This window comes from Carlito syrichta, unplaced genomic scaffold (genome assembly GCF_000164805.1).
Source record: "Carlito syrichta isolate Samal-C Ts95f unplaced genomic scaffold, Tarsius_syrichta-2.0.1 Scaffold308192, whole genome shotgun sequence".
Classification (NCBI taxonomy): Eukaryota; Metazoa; Chordata; class Mammalia; order Primates; family Tarsiidae; genus Carlito; species Carlito syrichta.
Window position 1 is genome coordinate 1,246,043 of NW_007252288.1, and position 20,180 is coordinate 1,266,222.

General features: G+C 52.1%; 1 protein-coding gene and 1 pseudogene across 1 annotated transcript in view; both read right to left on the reverse strand.

The window, feature by feature from the left end:
* CUL4A (cullin 4A) overlaps positions 1–20,180 on the reverse strand; it is a 41,631-nt gene that overhangs the window by 6,200 nt on the left and 15,251 nt on the right. Inside the window, exons 7-15 of the mRNA XM_021716129.1 lie at positions 17,944–18,011; positions 14,559–14,677; positions 10,792–10,984; positions 9,586–9,690; positions 9,251–9,361; positions 9,009–9,094; positions 7,878–7,985; positions 5,562–5,675; positions 102–207 (exon numbers count right to left, since the gene is read on the reverse strand). Of these exons, the coding sequence (XP_021571804.1) occupies positions 102–207; positions 5,562–5,675; positions 7,878–7,985; positions 9,009–9,094; positions 9,251–9,361; positions 9,586–9,690; positions 10,792–10,984; positions 14,559–14,677; positions 17,944–18,011 (1,010 nt within the window). The remainder of the gene's footprint in view (positions 1–101; positions 208–5,561; positions 5,676–7,877; positions 7,986–9,008; positions 9,095–9,250; positions 9,362–9,585; positions 9,691–10,791; positions 10,985–14,558; positions 14,678–17,943; positions 18,012–20,180) is intronic.
* LOC103267640 lies at positions 2,040–2,429 on the reverse strand (annotated as a pseudogene).

Here is a 20,180-nt window from a genome sequence, read left to right on the forward strand (position 1 = left end):
ACTCACCTCAGCCTCCCAAAGGCGCGGGATGACAGGCTGAGCCACCGAGCCCGGCATGAACATGTGCTTTTTGGCGTGGGGCTTCTGGGGAGTCTCCGTACCTATCCCGGTGGCCATCTTGACTTCCTCGAAGCTGAAGCTGTCCCCTTCGTTGAACATGAGAAGCACCAGCGTCTGGAAGAGGGACACCTGGAACTCTTTCTTCCCCTGAAAGAAAGGGACCCCTCACTTTGCAAGCTGTGCTGTGGTAATTTTTTTGGGTTGAGTTGGAGTCCTAAGCTGCTGCCCAGGCTGGAGTGGCATACTCATGGCCGCTACAGCCTCGGCCTGCTGGGCTCTTGCGACCTTTCTGCCTCAGCCTTCCAAGTGGCTGGAACCACAGGCGTGCGCCACCACACCCAGCTGTTTTTTTAATTTATTGTAGAGACGAGGTCTCACCAAGCTGCCAAGGCTGGTCTCAAACCCCTAAACTCAGGCAATCCGTCCACCTCCACCACCCAAAATGCTGGGAACACAGGTACGCAACATCATGCCTGGCTGATTTTTTTATTTTATTTTATTTACTTATTTTTTGAGTTAGAGTCTCACTCTGTGGTCCAGACTGGAGCGCAGTGGCCGCTCCCGGCCACCGCAGCCTCGACCTGCCGGGCTCCGGCGATCCTTCTGCCTCAGCCTTCCAAGAGGCCAGAACTACAGGCGCGCACCACCATGCCCAGCTGATTTTTTGATTTATTGTAGAGATGAGGTCTCGCCAAGTTGCCCAGACGGGTCTCGAACCCGTGGGCTCAGGCAACTTTCTCACCTCAGTCTCCCAAAGTGCTGGGATTTGGGCGTAAGCCACCGTACCTGGCCTGATTTACTTTCACTACGATTGTTTTTTGAGCTAGTGTCTCCCTCCATCACCCAGGCTGGAGTGAGTGGCACAATCCCAGCCACCACAGCCCCGACCTGCTGGGCAAAGGCAGCCCTCCCGCCTCAGCCTTCCGAGTAGCCGGAACCACAGGTGCATGCCACCACTCCTGGCAAATTTTTTGATTTATTGTAGAGATGAGGTTTCACCAAGTTGCCCGGGCTGGTCTCGAACCCCTGAGCTCAGGCCATCCACTCACCTCGGCCTCCCAAAGTGCTGGGATGGCAGGCGCAAGCCGCTGTGCCTGGCATGATCCTTTCGTTTTTTACTGTGAATATCTGTACAGATCTTTAATAGAAAAGCATGTCTTTACAGTAGAAAAATATTTGAACAAATAGTCAAAGAAGTGTTCTTAAAATACAAAAATTCAAATGTAATATACTGACTATAAAGTACCTATTTAGTGAAAACTGACTCACGTTTTTGTTTTGTTTTTTTTGAGTCGGAGTCTCACTGTGTCACCCAGACTGGAGTGCAACGGCCGCTCCTGGCCACTGCAGCCTCGACCCGCTGGGCTCCGGCGATCCTTCCGCCTCAACCTTCCGAGTAGCCGGAATTACAGACGCGCGCTACCACACCCGGCTGATTTTTTATTTATTGTAGAGATGAGGTCTCGCCAAGTTGCCCAGGCGGGTCTCGAACCCGCAGGCAATCCACTCACCTCAGCCTCCCAAAGGCGCGGGATGACAGGCTGAGCCACCGAGCCCGGCTGACTCATGTTGTTTACATGAACCAATTCCAAAATATGCATGTATGCATTTACAAAACTGCTATATATAAGCTCTTTAGAAATCTATTTGTAAATTTTAAAGCTGAGCAGAATCTTTTGTCTTTGTCTCCGGTGTGTGGAGCTATAGCAGATCAATTACTGGTCATGGCCACATGTGCAAGGGGCCTCCCTGTTGACCAACTGCTATGGGCCTGTCAGAGACAGGCTGCCGTCTGGGTCCTCTGGCTGTTGATGGTAGAGATGCACCAGCTGCTCTGCCTCAGCTCAGAAAGAACACGGCACACTGGAAGGTTCTGAAACAGTGAAAAGACTAAAGGCACGTGTGTCGTTTTGACTTCAAAGCAATGCTGCTGATCCAGGAGGGCTCTCACCAGGCTGATCTGTAAAGCGTCTTTCTGGTTACAACTCAGCTTCGTCACTGTTGTGTTCACTGTCGCCATTCTCACCTTCTTCCCGCTTTTCCTCTTTAAGCATTTTCAGGTATTCACTAGCTAAAATCTTTTCTGGCAATTTATCTGCAAAAACCCGAAAAGTTTCCGATTCCTTTGCAGTATTGGTTAAATCACTGTTAAGTCAGGGCTTTCTTCTCTTTTCCTCTGCCATGTCTGTAGGAACAGTGGCTAGAAATGGAGCAAAGAGATCCGTGGCCTTGGCCGTGAACACCACCACTTCCTGGTTGATGCTGGACACCTCGGGGGAGCTCTTCATGATGACCCGGATGCGGGACAGGGGCAGCGAGATGAGCCACTACTCCCTGCGCTTGTCTCTGCCCACGACCGCGTCTGCCATCTTTCTGCCCTCCTGCCGTGGGCAGCAGCCAGTGGGCCCGACCGCGAGGTGGCTGCCCGACCAGTTGGCTGGTGTGGGGAGCTGGTGTCCTGCTGCCCTGTGGGAGCTGTATTGTGGAGGGGCACGACCGTGAGGCCAGGAGCGGCCCATCTGGGTGGCATGATCTTTGAAAAATAAAAAGAGGCTGTCTGCTCTCAAGCTCTTTGTGAGGCAATCAAGAAATTACTAGTACCTACCAAATAAGAAGAAATTAAGTTCCTGATTATAAAAGAATAATATGATCATTAGGTATTGTACTTAAAAATTCTTCTCTCGCCGGTCTCGGTGGCTCAGTCTGTAATCCCATGCCTTTGGGAGGCTGAGGTGAGTGGATTGCCTGAGCCCGCGGGTTCGAGACCCGCCTGGGCAGCGGGACCTCATCTCTACAGTAAATCAAAAAAATCAACCGAGCATGGTAGCGCATGCCTGTAATTCCGGCTACTTGGAAGGCTGAGGCGGAAGGATCACCGAAGCACAGCAGGTCGAGGCTACGGTGGTCAGGAGCGGCCACTGCACTCCAGTCTGGACAACAGAGTGAGACTCCAACTCAAAAAAAGAAAAAAAAAAAAATTCTTCTCCTGAAGTATCTTCTGGCTGGGCGTGGTGGCTCAGCCTATACTCCCAGCATTTTGGGAGGCCGAGGCGAGAGGACTGCCTGAGCCTGGAGGTCCCAGACCAGCCGGGGCAACTTGGTGAGACCTGTTGCTACAATAAATCACAAAAACTAGGCAGGCATGGTGGCGTGTGTCTGTAGTTGCGGCTACTTGAGAGGTAGGGTCGCCTGAGCCCAGCAGGTCAAGGCTGCAGTGGCTGTGAGTGTGCTACTGCACTCCAGCCTGGGGGACACAGTGAGACTCCAACTCAAAAAAAAATAAATAAATAAATAAAAAGAAATATCTTCCGCCGGTGGAGTGGCTCAAGCCTGTCATCCCAGCACTTTGGGAGACTGAGGTGAGAGGACTGTCTGAGCTCAGGGGTTCGAGACCAGCCTGGGCAGCTTGGTGAGACTGTCTCTACAATAAATCACAAAAAACTAGCCGGGCATGGTGGTGTGCGTCTGTAGTTCCAGCTACTTGGAAGGCTGAAATGGAAGGATCACCTGAGCCCAGCAGGTTGAGGCTGTGGTGGCTGGGAGTGTGCCACTGCACACCAGCCTGGCCAACAGAGGGAGAGTCCAACTCAAAAAAAAAAAAAAAAAAAAAAGAGCCAGGCCTGGTGGCTCAAGGCTGTAAATCCAGCATTTTGGGAAGCCAAAAATTAAAAAATTAGCTAGGCAAGGTGGCACATGCCTGTAGTTCCAGCTACTTGGAAGGCTGAGGCTCAAAAAAAAATCTTAAAGTAGTAAAAAATTATTTACTTTTTTTTTTTTTGAGTCAGAGACCTACTCCGCTGCCCAGGCTGGAGTGCAGTGACACACTCACGGCCAACCCAGTGTCGACCTGCTGGGCTCCAGTGGTCCTTCCACCTCGGCCTTCTAAGTAACTGGCACAACAGGCGTACGTGCTGTCACACCCAGTTCTTTTTTTATTTAATGTACAGACGAGGACTTGCCATGTTGCCCGGGCTGATCTAGAACCCGCGGGCTAAAGCCTGCCTCTCGCCTTGGCCTCCCAAAGTGCTGGGATGATAGGCTGAGCCACTGAACCCGACCTTAGATACCATTTTGTAAAAACATTTTGATTTTAATTTTTTTAGAGACAGGGTCTTACTCTGCAGCCCAGGCTGGAGTGCAGTGTTGCAATCACAGCTCACTGCAGCCTTGACTGAGCCTCCTGGGTTCAAGTGATTTTTCAGCCTCAGCCTCCCAAGTGGCTAGGATTACAGGTGAGTGCCACTATGCCAGACTAATTTTTGTTTTTATTTATTTAATTTTGTTTTTTGAGTCGGAGTCTTATTCTGTTGCTCAGGCTGGAGTGCAGTAACACACTGGTGGTCACTGCAGCCTCGAATTACTGGGCTCAGGCAATCTCTCTGCCTCAGCCTTCCAAGCAGCTGGAGATACAAGCATGTGCCACTATGCCCAGCTAATTTTTTGACTTATTGTAGAGACGAGGTCTTGCCAAGTTGCCCAGGCTAGTCTCAAACCCGTAGGCTCAGGCAATCCTCTCACCTCAGCCTCTCAAAGTGCTGGGATTGTAGGCATGAGCCACTGTGCCTGGCATTTTTAATTTTTTTAGAGACGGGGTTCTTGCTATGTTGCCCAGGCTGGTCTCCAACTCCTGGCCTCAAGCAATCCTCCCACTTCTGCCTCTCAAAGTGCTGGGATTACAGGTGTGAGCCACTGCGCCTAGCCAATACTACTGAAGGAAAGGGCCAGACACATTTGCTGACAGGTCTACACGCTCCTTTAAGTGGTGTCTCAGCCTTCTTCGTAAACACCCGAAGGAGTGCGAGTAGGGTCAGTAACCTTGTTAAAAGGGGGAATAACAAGGCTGGGAATGGTGGCTCATGCCTGTAGTCCCAGCGCTTCGGGGACTGAGGCAAGAGGATTGTCTGAGCCTAGGGGCTGAGACCAGTTTAGACAACTTGGCAAGACCTTGTCACTATAATAAATAAAAAAAATTAGCCAGGCATGGTGGTGCACGCCTATGGTTCTGGCTACTTGGAAGGCCGAGGCGGAAAGATTGCCTGAGCCCAGCAGGTCGAGGTTGTGGTGGCCATGAGTGTGCCACTGTACTCCAGCCTGGGTGACAGATTGAGACTCCTGACTCAAAAAAACCCAAACAAATAACATCGGAGGCAACTGCAGCTGCAGGGACTCCAGCACACCGTGTGCCGTGACAAGCCCCTTTCACTCTGGCCTTGAGCTCCGGCAGCACTGCAGGTGACGGGTGGGCTCTGCCGCAACCTGCTGCCCTCAGGCGGCACCCGCAGCATGCCCTCGTCCGGCAGCCGCCAAGAGTCGCACTGCTTCTTGTGTCCAGCTGGCATCAAGCTCTCAGCCAAGAAGGGGCATCTTACTGCACTGGAATTTGCAGCCCTCTGTTTAGCAGAGGAGTGCAATGCATCGCCATGGAGACTGGTTTTTTAGATGTTCAGACATTCTGTTGACATACTTACAAAAAACAGACATAAATGAAACCAAGAACTTACTTCCTTAAACTCCGCTTTTAAGACAGCATGCCCCAGAGTAGTTTGCCACTGAAGCTTCCGACCACTGTGTTTTCCAAGATAAAATGCCTTAAATACTTCCTGAAGTTTAACCATCTGTCACATGGAGGAAAACAACCGTTAATGCCACTGACCCATACACTTTAAAATAGTAAACCGTATGCTAAAGTGTACTTTACCACAACTAAAAAACCAGCACGATAAGCTTCAAGCTTCTTTTGCCAGAAAACAAAAAAGTACCCAGAAAATGATGTGGGCCTGTCAAGAGCAAAGGAGCCAGCTTAGAGGCGGCCCACGGGCCAGGCCTGGGCAGCACGGCATCAGAGTAAGTCCATCAGCATCCACGCGTTCTCAGCGGTGAAGGGAGAGAACATTCGATGGGGTGGGAGGGAAGGCAGAACAATGATGTCTAAACACAGATGGCGGAGGCTGGGAACACATGCCCCTTCACCAAGGTCAGAACGGGCTCAGGCAGGAAACGCCAGCAGGTGACAGATGAGAAGCCGCCCAAACACAAACAGCACAGCAGAGAGGCTGGCATCCAACAGACTCTGCCCAACGTCACCAAGATGCTGGGGCAAATGGGTGCCAGCCCTGGTGGGGACATGGGTGTCCGGCGGGTCCGTGCAACCTGAGCCCATCACGAGGGAACAGCGATGACAAGTGCTGCTCTCAGCATGGTCCAGGGCTGGCTCAGGGACGCTTCTGAGGCAACAGCCAGAACTGGGATGAGACTGCGACTCGGGGCCAGTCTCCTCTGTGTGATGCTTGGGGCATGTCTCAGGAAACACCCTCCGGGGTGTCGAGGGGAGAGGGCGGGGCGCAACCCGGATTCAGATGGGCCAGGAACTTTGCACAGGGACAGAGGACGGCCCCGGCTCGCGGCTGACACCGACTGGCTGGGTGTGTGCCACTCTTGGAAGTCCGCCCACTGTCCGCATGTCTGGCCAGGGGGCTCGGAACAGCCTCAGGAGCAGGGTCTCCCCAAGCTTCTCCCCTCCGCCCCCCGCCCCTCTCCACCGAGGTGAGTCACAGAACCAGGAACTCCTCCCTCCCCAAGGCGGGTCCCAGGACCTAGAACTCTTCCCGCAAACCTTCTGCCTCTCTGCCCAGGAGCTGGCCACAAAGAAGCTCCCAACTTCCCTCGCGACTGCCGGCTGCATCGGGAGGGGGGAGGGCTGGGACAGGCTGTGCGGATCCGACTCCGCTCATTCCACCCCGCCCCCAATCGCTCCTCCTCACCTAAGGCCACTCTCCAACCCCAAGCCTCAGTGGACGGTCTCCCGGGTCTTCACTGCCGAAGGCTTGCTCCCATATCAGGCAAAACACCACCCAGACAACTTGCTAGGCTTTTCTCCCACTAAGTGGTCTTTTGCATGGGAGTGTTGGTCGTGACCCTTGTGATGGCCGAGGAGGGGGTCCCACCGTTCCCTCCCCACTGCTCTCAGTCCCTCGTCCCCTCTCTGCTGAGGAAGAACCACTCATCTTTGAGGCCAGGCTCAATTGCCACCTTCTCCAGGAAGCCTTCCCTGCTCCACACTGGAATCAGCCCTTTCCACTGGGTCCAGTGCGTGTGCCGTTTCCCCTGCTGGATTCTAACTTCACCGAGCAAGGATTCTACCCATCTGAAAACACTCCACATACTGAAAGTCCTGGCCGACACAGAAGGCCCTAAATAATGCCACTCCCAAGAGTTGAGCCTTGTCTGCGGTGGAAGGAAAGGGCAACCAGACAATTAGCTCCCACAGATCACCACGCAGTAACTTCCAAGATAAGAATCCCCCCTTGCTGACAGCTTCCCTGAAGGTCAGAAGGTGCCAAAGGCAGTGTTGGAAGGAGTCGCGATTACAGAAGCCATCACCTTCATTTTCTGCTTTCCAGAGGCTGCAATGTTATGCTTTTTTTGAGTTGGGGTCTCCCTCTGTCACCTAGGCTGGAGTGCTGTGGTACAATCATAGCTCACTATAGCCTCGACCTCCCAGGCTCAGGCGATCCTGCCTCAGCCTCCCAAGTAGCTGGGACTACAGGCAGGACACCCAGCTAATTTTTTGATCATTTTATAGAGAACAGGTCATGCTATGTTGCCTAGACTGGTCTGCAATTCCTGGGCTCAAGGGATCCTCCAGCCTCAGCCTAAGTGCTGGGATGACAGATGTGAGTCACCACACCTGGCCGGCACTCTGATTTTTGACTGAGTGGGCGACACAAAAAACTTCTCATTAAACACTTCCTGAGGGCAGCGTGTCTGTACCTGGCGCGGTGTGACAAGGGAAGCAGGACATCATCTTTGACACTCACCTCTGGAGTTAAATGCACTTCCATGGGCGTGTACGTCGGCCAGTATCCCATTGTAAGTATATTTACCGTGAGGTCTATGGGGCCTGGGTCACTTTGATTCTGCATATGCTAAAAACAAAGAAATTCAAGATACAATAATTATTCAGAATATCATCAAAAGTAATTTTTTTTTTGAGTTGGAGTCTCACTCTGTTGCCCAGGCTGGAGGGCAGTGGCACAGTCACAGCCACGGCAGCCTCGACCTGCAAGGCTTGGGCAATCCTTCCACCTCAGCCTTCCAAGTAGGTGGAACTATAAGCGTGTGCCACCGCGCCCAGCTAATTTTTATCATAGAGATGAGGTCTCGCCCAGTTGCTCAGGCTGGTCTCCGAACTGGTGGGCTCGGGCAATCCTCTCGCCTTGGCCTCCCAAAGTATTGGGATTATAGGCATGAGCCACCACGCCCGGCCTTAACAAAGCAGATGTTTCCAAAGCAGAGTTTCATCTGCATGTGCTGCATTTCTCTCCACCCTGGAACATTCCCACAAGGCTCAGCACGCCTTGGCACTGGGGTCGCTCTTCTTCCTGGTGTGTCACCATCCAGCTCACACAAACACCTTGAGGGACTCTTTTTCTTTTTAAATTTATTTGGGAGACGTTCATAGTGTACTTTTCCTTATCTGGTTTAGAGCAGAACATGTTTTTTGAGTTGGAGTCTCACTCCGTCGCCCAGGCTGGAGCGCAGCGGCACGCTCACAGTCACCCCAGTGTTGCCCTGCTGGGCTCTGGCGACCTTCCGCCCCCTTCCAAGTAGCCCAGTCGATTTTTGATTTATCGTCGAGATGAGGTCTCGCCATGGTGCCCAGGTTGGTCTCGAACCTGAGGCTCTAGGCAATGCACTCGCCTTGGCCTCCCAGAGTGCTGGGATGACAGCCTGAGCCACCGAGCCCGGCCTGAACACGCGTTTCAGACTTCAACGGCTCCGGGCTACAAGTGGCTTTGGCGAGGTGCTTGTGTGGTGGTGCAGATGAGGCTCTGAGCGCGCCCACCCGCGCAGCGCTCATGGCCCACGGGGAGTTCTTTGTTCCTCACCCACCTCCCCCTTCCGGGTGGGCCTTCCGGAAAAGCTGTCCCTGAAGAGGCCCCACTCACCTGCTTGAAGTGCACCATGATGTCCTTTGAAAGTTCCATGTCCTTGAACATGCCTTCCAGCTTGCTGGTGAAGGCCGCCCCACACTCTGAGCACAGCAAAGGAAGGGCGAGAACACAGCGGCTTGGGGGGCCGCCCCCAGCTGCGAGCCTGTCCCACACGGCCACCACGGGGAGCCCCCCCACAGCCCCCGTGGAGAGCACCCAACAAGGTCACTGCAGAGAGCTGTCCCCCACACGCTTACCGTGCTTGAGCTTTGACAACATCGACTTTTCAGCATCGACTGAGGCACTTTTTCCAACCAGGAGTCTTTTGGCCAAATCTTTTTTATAAAATGCTTCGAAGACGTCTTTACCTGGTATAACCAGGAGCGAATAACATAAGACACCAGAGCGTGGACATGCCACGACTTCCCCTCCTGGACACCCTCAGCAGTGCTCACGCCAAAGCCAACCGGCTCTGCGGGTGGGGAGCCTGCACGTGAAGCTTCCTCGTGGAGACAGGTGCACAGAGACCTCCCCGCAGCACCGCTTTTCCCAAGTGCCCACGTCCACTGGAAGAGCTCCCCGCGCGTCTCACCATGAATGAACCTGAATATGATCATGATCTTGTCCAGCGTCCGCTCCAGCTCCTCGTCCGTGGCTTCTTTATTGCCCGCTCTCAACTTGGAGTCCACATGCTTTGCTGAGAGAGGCAAGAAACGTCAAACAGTGAACACTCCAAATGAGAGAGAAGCAGCAAGCAACACCGGGCAGCAACATTCCAGAACATTTCCAAAATGACGCCATCACATGACAGAAAGGCCAATGTCCCCTTTCCTAAGTTAGGTGCTCTCAAGTCACACGGTGAGGAAATACTTCCTCAAACGTTAACAGAGCCAAGGACTGAGTTTTTTTTTTCTTTTTTTGAGTTGGAGTCTCACTCTATCACCCAGGCTGGAGTGCAGTGGCATACTCACGGTCACCGCAGCCTCGACCTGCTGGGCTCTGGATCCTTCCGCCTCAGGCTTCCAAGTAGCTGGAACTACAGGCGTGTGCTACCACCCCCGGCTCATTTTTTGATTATTGTAGAGACGAGGCCTGGCCAACTGTATAATGCCCCCCACATTCCATCATGCCTCCTCAACAATCTACACAGCTAACTTAGTGTCATGTTGCGCCTTCTTTGCCCCTTTCCTCCTGTAAATTAAAAAAACTCTCACTGACTAGTAAAAGCCTGTGAATTCTAAAATATATTTTGATATTATCAAGAATTAACCGTGCACAATGGGTACAATTTAAATACAGCATTTTAAAATATGCTACCATTTGAGATCCCTCTACTTTTACAATATTTTAATACTGATTGAAGGCTGCAGAGATGGTGACTAAAGAATGTGTCATGTTAAATACTCTCCAGGGATTCACAAAAGCTCTCCTTATGCAGGCATTCTTCCGTAACAAACCTTCTGAGTCTAATTTCTGAGCAGAAATCACTTGCCTGTAATTAAGAGGGAGAATTTCCCTCATTTTCCTTTACAGAAATGCCACCCAACACACACATGTGTAGGTGTGGGAATTTTTTCTTTTGAGAAAGCAGGATTTGAGAGGAGAGAAAAGATCCCACAGTGGGAGGGGACCTGAAGGGGCTGCCCCAGACTTTTTTTCATGGGAGCCCTCATAAGACTTGATAAAAACCCTTCCTCCACGCTCTCCGTGAGAGGCTCGAATGTTTTGGGAAGAGACTTGCTTGAGCTTTGCCTGATCTTCCCAAACTGAGGAAGGGTCCAGAAGCAAGTGTTTGTACCGATGAGCTCTGCAGGCTTGTTGGGCCTCTTGTTGATGAACGTCTCGAAGGACTCCTTCATGAGGTTGACGAACCTCTCATTCTTCTGGAAGCACACCTCGATCACGTGGTCCACCTTGTCCTTGAAGTCCAGCAGGTCCGGTACCATGTCCTTGTCCTTCTCAGGGTTGATGACGATCGCCGTCCCGAAAGTCTGGAAAGTCAACAAGCGCCAAGTGAGCAGCAGGCTTATGACGCCTCACAGGACTTCCTTCTGCCATCACACAAGCAGGACAGGTCACACACGCTCGCCACTCGGGGCACTGACAACTCGTGTTTTTGGGGAGTCGGAGTCTCACTGTCGCCCTGGCTGGAGTGCACTGGCACGCTCATGGCCACCACAGTCTCCACCTGCTGAATGCGGGTGACCCGCCTCAGCCTTCCAGGTAGCTGCAACTACAGGTGTGCACCACCATGTCTAGCTAATCTGTTTTCATTTACTCTAGAGACAAGGTATTGTCACGTCGCCCAGGCTGGTCAGGCAGTCCTCTCACCTCCGCCTCCCAAAGTGTTGGGACGACAGGCGTGAGCCACTGCACTCGGATGAACACAGCTTTTTTTTGAGTTGCAGTCTCACTCTGTCGCCCAGCCTGGAGCACAGTGGCAGGCTCCCGTCCACCGCATCCTCGACCTGCGGGGCTCCAGTGATCCTTCCGCCTCAGCCTTCCAAGTAGCTGGAACTACAGGCGTGCGCTATCACGCCCGACTAATTTTTGATTTATTGTAGAGACAAGGTCTCGCCAAGTTGCCTGCGTGGGTCTTGAACCCACAGCCTCTGGCAGTCCACTCGCCTCGGCTGGGATTACAGGCTGAGAATACAGTTATTAATGGATTCTTTTTCTGGTGGGCGGTGGGGACTGGTCTTCATAGACGACACACAGGGACTCACATGTCACAGACGCACATAAGGCATGTTATTGATAGATGCCAAGGAAGTAGGAGGGAAGGTGTGTGGGACAGACTTAACCTTGACTCTATACCCTTTTATGTGACCTACATTTAAAATAACGCACATTGGCCAGGCACAGCGGTTCAAGCCTGTAATCGAGCACTTTGGGAGGTTGAGGCGAGAGGATTGCCTGAGTCCAGGGGTTTGAGACCAGCCTGGGCAATTTGGTGAGACCTCATCTCTACAACATATCAAAAAAAAAAAAGAAAGAAATTAGCCGGGCATGGTAGCATGCATTTGTAGTTCTGGCTACTTGGAAGGCTGAGGCAGAAGGATCACCTGAGTCCAGCAGGTCAACACTGGGGTGGCCATGAACGTGCCACTGCACTCCAGCCTAAGCAACAGAGTGAGACTCTGACTCAAAAAATAAATAAATAACACATTTAAATAAAACGCACATCTACCACAAGGGCCAGCCTGACTTTGAGGACAGCATGCTACTCGAACACCAAATACTCTTCCTGCTACAGCATAAGCGCTTACTGTTATCTGACACTCACTGATATTTATCACTCAGACTGAAAACTGCCACGGCAACCTTCTAGTGTCCAGCACACATGCCCATGCCCGGAAGACCCTCGCACTGGCAAAGACCTAACCCTTTACTGCTGACTTAGTGTACTAGGTTCTAACTTTCAACTCAACTTCACTGTACCAAATCTTGGGGGGCTGTGTGTGGGGAGGGCTTTCCACAGGCAGATCAACACCTGAGTTCAGGCCTGACTATTCCATAAAGCAGTGTGCATGCTTTCGTTTCTTTTCTTTTTTTTTTTTCTGTGTTGGAGTCTCACTCTGTCATCCAGGCTGGAGTGCGGTGATATGCTCACAGCTACTCCAGTGTCCACCTGCTGGGCTCCGGCGATCCTTCTGCCTCAGCCTTCCAAGTAGCCGGAACTATAGGAGCACGCTACCACGCCCGGCTAATTTTTGATTTATTGTAGAGATGAGGTTTCGCCAAGTTGCCCAGGTGGGTCTCGAACTCGCAGGCTCAGGTAATCCACTCACCTCGGCCTCCCAAAGCGCGGGATGACAGGTTGAGCCATCGAGCCAGTCTCATTTCTCTTTCTTATTTAGTTGAAATCTTTCCTATTTTTATTTTAGAATCATGGGCTCGCCCGAGGATTTACCTCAATAGGGGATGCATGCAGGTGAGGTTTGGGCCCCTTGGTCTTTACTGAGACCATTACAGACGTGCACACGTACATCAACGAAGACTCCTCTCCTCTGCATTGCTTCCCCGAGCTACAGACCAGGCTCACAACTGGGACACTGACGCTGGCCCAGCCCCATCTTCCCCAGGGAGGCCCAGTTTTCCATGCAGCTCGCTGGTGTGGACAGCACCTTCTCGACCACGTCATCCCCTGGGCGGGTCGGCGTGACCTGTACCTGCACCCCCGTGGCCAAAACACCAAGGATCCAGCACAAGGACCCCCCCGCTGCCTTCTGTCACCACACTTCCACTTCCACCCCATCCTCAAACTGCTAACTGCATCTGTCCTCCATTTCTAAATGTTATCATTTCAAAAGTATTACATTTGGCCAGGTGTGGTGGTCTGTGTCATCCCAGCACTTTGGGAGGCAGAGGAGAGAGGATGGCTTGAGCCCAGGAGCTCGAGACCAGCCTGGGCAACACAGTGAGACCTTACAAAAAAACAAAAAACTAGCTGCGTGTGTTGGTGTGTGCCCGTGGTCCCGGCTACTCAGGAGGCTGAGGGGGAAGGACTGTCTGAGCCCAGGAGGTTGAGGCTGTGGTGAGCTATGATTGTGCCCATGCACTCCAGCCTGGGTGCCAGAAAGTGATGAGACCCCAACTCAAAATAAAGTTACGTGAATGGAATGATGTGGTACGCAAACTTTTGGGGACTGGCTTTTTTTTTGGCTCAGCACAATTCCCTGGAGACTTCATTTACCTTTTCACCCTAGGATCTGAAAACAGTCACCAGCAAGCAAACCACAAAGGCTTTCGCTGGGCGTTCATCATTTCGGGTGAAAGACACCTCCCAGGCAACTGGGACATACTGAAACACTTGCGATCTGTCTAGGGGTACTGACGCAAACCTCAGTTATTTCCATTTCCATCAGCCCCGCCTGAGATGACGCCCATTCAGTGTCACCATCAGGTGTCTGGGTCTCGGCACCACTGACATTCTGTGCCAGGCAACTACCGGTGGTGGTGGGGCTGTCCTGTTCATCTGGCAGTACCAGGGCAAGCGGCACCCTGTTGTGACCACCAGAAATGTCTCCAGACACGGGCCAGCGTCCCCCAGGTGGGGTGGTGCCCTGGGCCAAGGTCCCAGTCTTCAGCGAGGCCCTGTATCAGCACCAAAGGACGGTGCCCCTTGCAGACACAAGAAGCCGAAGGTAGCAGCCAAGGAGCCACTGGAGAATGGGCTGAATCAGGCACGTTAAGGGCACAAAAAAAGTGCTTTAGAAGTGTGAAAGTAAGAGCATAATAAGCCCTAACTTTGGATTGGTAGGAAATAGGAACACAGACCCAACTGGAATGCCAAATATGCCAGCAGTTCTCACTGAACAAAGGCACGAAGAGATCAAGTCTGACAAACAGACTTACAACAGTTACTTTCTGAAAAACCACAACTGTTATCTTAAAGAACTTACCTTAAAAAACGAATTCACACAGGTGACCTGGAGGCAAACAGAGGCACCCCCCCACAGGCAGTGCCTCTGCTGGGCCCAGAGGGTTCTGGGAAGGGCCCCACCCCTTTGCCCCTTCACCCCTTGCACGGAGCGCCTGAGCACAGCCCCGGGCCCCACCTACCTTGATGTACTCGCTCCAGTGGTGCAGCAGCGCCTGCTGTCCGCCTCTCACCCGGCTGAACAGCTGGTACATCTGCGTGAGATCCGGCACTCTGTTCTCGTCCAGCAGGTGGTCGAGCCCTGGGCGAGCAGGACACGTGAGCAGACGACAGCGGTAAGTCGACATTCATAAACATGACACTGGAAGTCAGCAGGTGCCACAAAAACGCTAATACCGTAACTTAAAATTTAGTGAGTACAGATATCACTTTGTTTCTGAACAGGCAAGTTGAGTTCCTTAAATATCTGAGACAACCCCATCAGGCGAATTTCATTTTTTCAGAGCATGTTGGGGAATGTTGTACTTATTTCTACATGTCAGTAAAGCCCTCTTATTTCACTCAAGTGGCAATGTTCAAAAAAACATTCATACCAGCTGTAACCTGGGAAGTTCATGATTCCTTCTTATTTAATCATTCGGTCAGAAATTTTTTTTTTTGTTTGTTTGTTGGAGTTGGAGTCTCACTCTGTTGCCCAGGATGGAAGAATGTAATGGCATGCTCATGGCCACCACGGCTCTGACCCACTGGGCTCAGGAGAGCCTTCTGCTTCAGCCTTCCAAGCTGGAACCATAGGTGCGTGCCACCACACCTGGCTGATTTTTTTAATTTATTGTAGAGTTGAGGTCTTGCAAAGTTGCCCAGGCTGGTCTTGAAACCCCAGACTCAGGCAATTCTCTTGACTTTGCCTCTGAAAGGGCTGGGATGACAGGTGTGAGCCACTGCACCCGGCCAGAAAATATTTTTATTAAAGGATAAGCTAGCAAATCTAGTTTTTAGCTGATTAATTTTATGCACAACTAAAGCGTGAGACAAAACATCATCAGACATTTTGATGTGTTCAACATAGCATTTTAATAAGTTTCTATTGCTTTAGATATTTCAATTTTGTATCTTCCAAAACCAAAGCATGATAAGAAAAGCTTTCGTGAAGTAGTTTCTAAACATATGCTTAATTATAACTACAGAGAGGCAGCCATGTCAGAGCAGAAACTGTGAGCAGACCTGTGACTCCGAAAGCTTCAGGTCCTCCCCTGAGGCGGCACGAGGTCGAGTGTGAGGTGGTTGGGGACGTGGCCCAGGACACAGGGCCCCCGGCAGGCCTAGTGCTCAGTTACAGCTGCACGGGCTTGTTTCTCCAGATGACATTTTGGCTGCCTGACACAAACAGGCTTTTACTTTGTCATTTTCATCTTACTGAGGCCTCGAGTAATGTCTTCTGTAAGACTTCACAAAATAGCCGGTGTGATTGCCCCCACCTGTCACCCCAGCACTTTGGGAGGCCAAGGCAAGAGGATTGCCTGAGCCCATCTGTTCGAGACTAGCCTGGGCAATGTGGTGAGACCTTGTCTCTCTAAAAACAAAATTCACAAAATATAACGTTTCAGTTTTAAAAATGCTTCTAATAAAATGCAAAGTAAGCTTTCATACACATAATTTAACATTTTCTTGAAACAATTTCACTCACCAAAGTATGCACTAAAACACTTTATGCAGCAAATTTCTATTTACCTGAAGTCCTCTTTTTCTTATAAACTGACTCATTTAAAAAAAAAAAACACCTGATACACATTCTGAATGCATCTGCTTTTAGATGGACATGTGAAATGCTACATACAGCCGTGTGAGTTTCAGTGTGGTCTAAGTTGAAAATATATCCAGATTGGAACACAGGCTCTCAGTTTGTAAGCCATGTGAGTCCAGGAACCCATATCTGGCTGTGTTTTTTTTTTTTGTTTTTTTTTTGAGTTGGAGTCTCACTCTGTCGCCCAGACTGGAGTGCAGTGGCCGGGTCGACCTGCTGGGCTCCGGCGATCCTTCCGCCTCAGCCTTCCAAGTTGCCGGAATTACAGGCACGCGCTACCACGTCCGGTTGATTTTTTTGATTTATTGTAGAGATGAGGTCTCGCCTGCCCAGGCGGGTCTCGAACCCGCGGGCTCAGGCAATCCACTCATCTCAGCCTCCCAAAGGTGTGGGATTCCAGGCTGAGCCATATCTGGCTGTTTTGAGCCTCAGTTTTCTGATTTCCCAGGACGGTTTTTTTTTTCTTTCCTTTTTTTTTGAGTCACAGTCTCACTCTGTCACTCATTTTGAGTCATAGTCTCATTCTGTCACTCAGGCTGGAGAGCAGTGGCATGCTCATGGCCACCTTAGCGTCAACCCGCCGGGCTCCATCAATCCTTTTGCCTTAGCCTTCCAAGTAGCTGGAAGGACAGGTATGTGCCACCATGCCCGGCTCACTGTTTTTTTTTTTTTAATTTATTGTAGAGAGGTCTCGCCCAGTTGCCCAGGCTGGTCTTGAACCCACAGGCTCAGGCACTCCTCTCGCCTTGGTCTCCCGAAATGCCAGGCTTCTCAGGACTGTCCTCAGACTAAAGGAGATGAACACGAAGTGCAGCTGTCCGCACTGGTAGGCACTTAGCAGTGTTCGCGCTCTCCGCCCAGCTTTGTCCTGGCTTCCCCGTCAATTGTGGAAATGCCATTATCTGGCAAGGTAGAACCCAAGCTGGATCGTGGCAGACACTCTTCAGGGCTTCCCCAAACCAAACTTGGAGGTATCCAATGGCTTGCAAGAGAGCCCGTGGTTTTCAGATACGCTGAGGATGACCTTCCAATGGGAACACTGAACTCTTTAGCTACGAAAAGTCACAAGAAGGACTAAAGTGTTATGGACGCCAGACTGTGCTTGTTATGACTTCAGAGATTTCGGCACATTGTGCAGGCCAGAAATAAAAACAACACAACCAAGACTGAGCTGAAGAAATCGCGCCGACTTTAAGGGTGCAGACTCCCGGGAGCCAGGCTGCGGGCCACCATGAGGGATGCTGTGGAAACTAGCTGTTCCCGCGCAGACCGCATGCTCTTCCCCTTGGGAAAGCCAGGAGAGAGAAGCGTTCTCTGCTGATGAGATCACCCAGTCAGGGCCCACCTGACACTGAGATGCACCTGCGGTGCAGGCCAGGGAAGACTCAGGAAATTGAACGGCTAAAACAACTACCGGCCCGTACCCACACCCGCCTCAGCTTCCGGCCTATCACCTGTGTCAGTCGGGGAGTGTATGAAAAGCGACCCGACAGGAAAACGTGTCTGAGCTGCGCGGCTTCCACCTGGGAGCACGGGCCTCCAGCACCTGCATCCCGCCACCTGCCTGGGGGTCTGCAGTGCACACACAGCTCCACCAGGTGCCTTGCACTGACCTCGGAACCAACGTCTCAAGAGAGACAACCTTCACAGTGGTCTTGTGAAAGTGACACGTTCCTACGCTCACTGCTATTTAAGACATTTCCCTTACTCCTGATGAACGAAGGATTATTCCGTTTAGTTCACACAAAAGTCAAGGAACCTACCTTTCTGCAGAATTGCTGTTAAATGTTCTCCTAGCAGCTGTTTCTCCACACAAGCAATCAGAGGTTTCCTAAGGAGGAAAAAAGAGTCAGCGTTAGAAGTCAAGTCTCAAGAAGAAGCTCTGACTCGCTGCTGCAGGTGACGGGAGGGTCTGCCCGCAACACATTTGGTCTGTAGCCAGCCAGAGACCAAAGGGTTAAGGCGCATTCGCTGCACGCAAGTGGACGATGACATTGCTGTTAAGGACTCTGACGTCCCTTCTAAAAACAAGCCCTACCACCCTGGACAACTGGCAAGGCCTCTTCTCTGCAATAAATCAAAAATCAGCTGGGCGTAGTAGCATGCGCCTGTGGTTCCGGCTCCTTGGAAGGCTGAGGTGGAAGGATCGCCGGAGCCCAGTGGGTCGAGGCTGCAGTGGCCGGGGGCGTGCCGTGGCCCTCCAGCCTGGGCGACCGAGTGCACTCCAACTCACAAAATACAAACAAAATAAAAACAAGCCCTCCAGGTGTGGCCAGGGCAGAGGGACACGGAAGCGAAAGGCACGTGCGCCCAAGCACTCCCAGCTGGTTGCCGCCTGCCCCAAGCCTGGGGCCAGGGGTCGCTTCAGGCCTGTCTCCCTCGTGTGGCATCTCCTGTCACCTGCCTCCAAACTGGAGACCTGTCTTCCAAAGCAGAGGGGAGGGCCCGAGAGCGGGCCGAGTGGGTCTGTCCGGTTGTCTGCAGAGTCACGCAACGATCAGGTGAAGCTGCGGTCACTGACACGCAGCCCCGCAAGGCCACGGGTCTGGGGATCTCCTGTGGCAGACGACCCTTCTCCCAACGAGTGCAAATGCTGGTCTCTCCGCCCCTTCTCCCCCGTCTTTCCTTCCCTGGCGTGGCCTTCCAGTTCATTCTCGGCCCTGCTACCTCTGAGGCTCAGAGACTGAGCCACGGCCCTTCTGGAGTTCAGACTGGTACCTGCAGACCCTGGTGATCCTTCCTACCCACAACCCTGCCCCAGCCCACCCTCTCCTGGCCCTGCCCAGCCCACCCCCCACCCCAGCACCGGCCCTCCAACCTGAGCACCTCTCGGCCCGTTTTCTCCCTTCCTCACTGAGCAAAGTCCCCCTTGTCACGGAAGCCCCCTCGGGGATCTGCAATGCGTGGCCCCACGTACACAGAACTTATGCTCCCTGGCTTTCTCTTTTTATCTACACCTCAGTTCTCTTAGATTTTGTTTTGTTTTTGTTCTCTTCTGCTTTATTCCAAGGACTGCTGGCTTTTGCCATCTTCCCAAGCCTTCATTCAGTTTCACACGGAACTTCTAAATGTGCCATCTTCTGGAACTCTCCCAGCAGCCCCGTGGAGAAGGACAAGGCAGACACTCCACCTTCCCCTCTGAACACAGGAGTCGGAGCCCAGGGGGCCGTGGGCCTGCAGCCTTGTGGCACCATGGCTTCGTCGACTCGCTTCTCTCTGTGGTCTCCGCTGTGTCTCCCTGGTGGCCTCTTCCCAGCGTCTGTGGGCTCCTCTTCTGCTGTCAGTTAGCGGAAGCACGCTGGAGGCACAACAGGACCCTGGGTCTTCCCCAGGAGCCTGGAAGCGACGCGGACTCTCCTCTCAGGGCTTGTTTGCGCTCTGCATTCTGTCAGGAAGCCGTCCCTCTGCGTCCTGCACGTGCTACCGTCTTACTGTCCTCACCGCTTCGCTCTCTCCTCGGCCTCTGCCCCCACCTCTCACCCCATGGACCAACACTCCGTGCCTGGCACAACGCTCCCATCTTTCCCTTCTTCTTTCCCTGCTACTCATCAACCTCAGGTTTAAAGGGGAAAAAAAAAGACAAAAAGAGAAAACAACACGACAGAACCACAAACAGAGATCAAGCCATCTGAATTGTCACATGGTGACTCCTGGCTTGAGGCTGGGTTTAGAAAAAAACAGACAAAAACAGTTACATATCATGTCTAACAAGAAGCTCACGACTGAAAGAGCCTCCTCTTCTCCACTGCCGTCCACAGAATCCCTCGTCTCGAGACCCACAGACGCCGAGTGTCTCAGCTGGACTCACTCGCTCTGGGCAGTAACTCCCGGCAGGGCACTCAGTAAGAAGTGACCTTTGTGGGCGCCAAGTAATGATGACGAACATGAGCAAAGTATGTTTGGAGCAAAAGTACTCTGGCTAGAAGTGAGCGAACTGACAGACACCATGGATCCCGACGACCGGCCGGGCCAGCCCGCTACCTATGGCGAAGCCACAACG